At 49.6% G+C, this 502-nt stretch overlaps 1 protein-coding gene across 1 annotated transcript in view; it reads right to left on the bottom strand.

Annotated features, from left to right (window-relative positions):
* Positions 1 to 502, bottom strand: part of LOC119594284 (serine/threonine-protein phosphatase 6 regulatory ankyrin repeat subunit A-like) — a gene marked incomplete in the record, with an annotated part of 17,542 nt that overhangs the window by 16,020 nt on the left and 1,020 nt on the right. Inside the window, 1 exon segment of the mRNA XM_037943345.1 lies at positions 67 to 343. Coding sequence (XP_037799273.1) covers positions 67 to 343 — 277 coding nt within the window.

The raw sequence follows: 502 nt of genomic DNA, 5'->3' as shown, positions 1-502 counted from the left end.
CACCAGGTAACATCACAATTCTTGACCTTAGCACCGAGATCAAAACACGCACAACGGAACACCCACCACGAAATAGCAGTGAACACAGTGAGCAGCAAGGCCAGGACCGACGCGAGGACGATACAGGCGTAGAGACCATAGCTAACGTAGGACTGCCACTTGTAGTCGAGCCAGCGTGTCACTAGAGGATGCTGAAGGAGTCCGTGGCGCTCGTAGCGAGTCATCCAGGCTACCACGTGGTCCTCCCGCCACGCTCGACTCACCCCCCCCACACGCACGCCCTTCGTCAGCTGTTCCCCTGAGCGGCTTAGAGTGTAGGTGCCCTTGGCTTTCTTGGGGTTGACTGGAATGGAGGTGTGTGTTCAGCTGTTGTTTATTTAATTATTCCTATCTTTTCTTTATCCACACTGTACTCTTTTACGTTTAATTGAGATTTAATTGCAAATTATACCTAATACTGTCTGTTCCAAACGTAATTTCTTAAAAGGTGAAACGGTAGAAC

Source organism: Penaeus monodon, chromosome 33 (genome assembly GCF_015228065.2).
Source record: "Penaeus monodon isolate SGIC_2016 chromosome 33, NSTDA_Pmon_1, whole genome shotgun sequence".
NCBI lineage: Eukaryota > Metazoa > Arthropoda > Malacostraca > Decapoda > Penaeidae > Penaeus > Penaeus monodon.
This window is presented reverse-complemented; position numbering and strand designations above follow the sequence as displayed.